Source organism: Tupaia chinensis, unplaced genomic scaffold (genome assembly GCF_000334495.1).
Source record: "Tupaia chinensis unplaced genomic scaffold, TupChi_1.0 Scaffold000628_1, whole genome shotgun sequence".
Classification (NCBI taxonomy): Eukaryota; Metazoa; Chordata; class Mammalia; order Scandentia; family Tupaiidae; genus Tupaia; species Tupaia belangeri.
The window spans coordinates 2,095,376-2,097,676 of record NW_006160148.1 but is presented as its reverse complement, the minus strand read 5'-3'; the positions used below and the strand labels follow the sequence as shown (position 1 = coordinate 2,097,676).

The 2,301-nt window shown below is 49.6% G+C and overlaps 1 protein-coding gene across 1 annotated transcript in view; it reads left to right on the top strand.

Annotated features, from left to right (window-relative positions):
• The first annotated feature begins 362 nt into the window (after positions 1-362).
• Positions 363-2,301, top strand: part of AUNIP (aurora kinase A and ninein interacting protein) — a 20,521-nt gene continuing 18,582 nt past the window's right edge. Inside the window, exons 1-2 of the mRNA XM_006159474.3 lie at positions 363-411; positions 764-921. Coding sequence (XP_006159536.1) covers positions 363-411; positions 764-921 — 207 coding nt within the window. The remainder of the gene's footprint in view (positions 412-763; positions 922-2,301) is intronic.

Genomic DNA, 2,301 nt, shown 5'->3' with positions numbered 1-2,301 from the left:
GGGGATTGGGCGGCCCGGGCCGTGAGGGCGCGAAGCCCGGGGCCGCCGAGGGGACAGCTTGGGGAACCCAGGGGGGCAGTGTGGGGTCAGAGGAGGAGCGGAGGCGAGGCGGGGAGCGGCGGCGTCCGCGGTCGGCGGAGACGGTCCCTCGGGGCCGGCCCACTCCGGCTGGGAGGTGAGCGCGCTGCGGCCTGGGGACGTGGCCCTGTCCTCCTGCCGCGCTGCGGGCCCTCCGCCCTACCCAGAAGCAGGACTGCGGGGGAGACGAAGGAGGGAACCGGGAGCCGACACGGCCACCTCGCACCCACCACGAAGTGTAATAGCAGGGGCTGGAAATCACACCCGGTGTGGCGCCAGGCGAGATGCTCTTTAGTCATGATAAAGGAAAGAAGTATGAGGTAACAGTCGTCCGTGCGTATCGAGTGTTTTCTGTCGGTGCTAAGTATTTTAGATACGTTACTCTCTTTTTAAAAAATTGTTTTGAGAGGTTTTTGCTATAGGGCACGTGCGTTCGCCAGAAAGACGGAAAGAGACAGAAAGTGAGAGATCACTCCCCAGAATGGATGGCCACACCGCCAAATGCTGGTCCCGATGTTATCCTCTTTGATACACCATATGGTAGTATAATGATGCTTTTTTTTGGGGGTGCATTTTCTTTTTCCCAAAGTTTATTCACTTCTCTTCTCCATTAAGAAGTCAAACAGTGAGCGAGAAATGCCTCACCCCTAACAGAGTTCTCAAATTGTGATACACTGCAGCTAAGCCAGCCCCGGATCATGGCATGTGAGCCCAGCTTGCTCCAGGAGGTCACCAGACACCAAACCACAACCTTCCGGTGTGGGGCAGCCTTATAGCCTTGCAGGCGGCATTGTCTGGCCTCATTTTATACATTTAAAACAGGCGCAGAACAGACCATTGAAGGTAGGATTCTTGTCCTCAGGTTGCTCACAGTCTCACAGGGAAGAAAAGAGATGTACAGATAATAGTAACAATGCCTAACATTATTGAGTCCTCTTGTCTGTCAGGCACTTTGCTGGAACTTTACATGACTTAGTAATAGCAAATACTATAAAGTTCAGTGAAGTAGGTTCTGTTATCTTGATTTTATAGATGGATAAAAATGAGGGTTAGATTAAGAAATTGGCTCAAGCAGGTGTTTGTGCTCAGTTCTAATCACGACAAAGATCGTATTCAGTTTTAACTACTGTGAGACAGAATTTGATATGTCTGTATGAATGGTCTCAAGGCAAATGTGATTTTGGAGGTTAGAAGGATTACCATGACTTGGCATCATCAAGAAGATTTATTTGAACAGGTGAAAAGGAGCTTCTCGTTTGAAGGGTGTGCTGGATTTGAGTACTTTTGGGCAATAGTCTATAAACCAGGTGGTTAACTTAAGTATCTAAACCACAGATGAGAATCCTTTCTGAAGGTGGCTAAAACTTGCTGAATAAAGTCAATTGGAGACTGTTAAAAAGCATCTTAGAAATAAAGTCACTTTTTTTTTTTTTGAGAGGTTTTCGCTATAGGGCATGTGCGCTCGCCAGACAGACAGAGACATAGAGACAGAAAGCGAGAAATCATCCCCCAGGGGGGATGGCCACGCCGCAATCCCTTCTCCTCCATTCTCCTCTCGGGATCTTGGGCACACACACACACGTACCTGGCATGAGTTCTAAGCCACCGGGTCCGGGACGCAAACTGTGGTCGACTGTGTGGGAATCCAGTGACATAGCCATTACGCTCACTAACTGCTGGTTCTCAGAAATAAAGTCACTTTTTGAGAAATAACTAAGGATCACCTGCTCCTTTCAAAAATACCTTTGCTTAAGGGAACCAGCAGTTAGCGTAATGGCTATGTTGCTGGACTCCCACGTAGTCGACCGCGGTTCGCGTCCCGGACCCGGTGGCTTAAAACTCATGCCGAGCATGTGTGTGTGCGTGCCCAAGATCCCGAGAGGAGAATGGAGGAGAAGGGACTGTGGTGAGGCCATTCGCCCTGGGGGGGTGATTTCTCGCTTTCTGTCTGTCTGTCTGGCAAACGCACGCGCCCTAAAGCAAAAACCTCTAAAAAAAAAAAAAAAAAGAAAGCATATGAACCTTCAGGTGGGTACAATATTTAAATTGTCTGGTATAGGGATAGTGACAGTTTAATTGGACCCGCATCAGAAAGGTCCTGGCTTCAGGGTCAGCAGGTGGTATGATGGTTAAGGCGGCTGAACTCCACGCATGGCTGACCATGGTTCGAGTCCCAGGCCTGGCAGCTTGCTTTCTCACTTTCCTTATCCCTGTCTCTCTCTG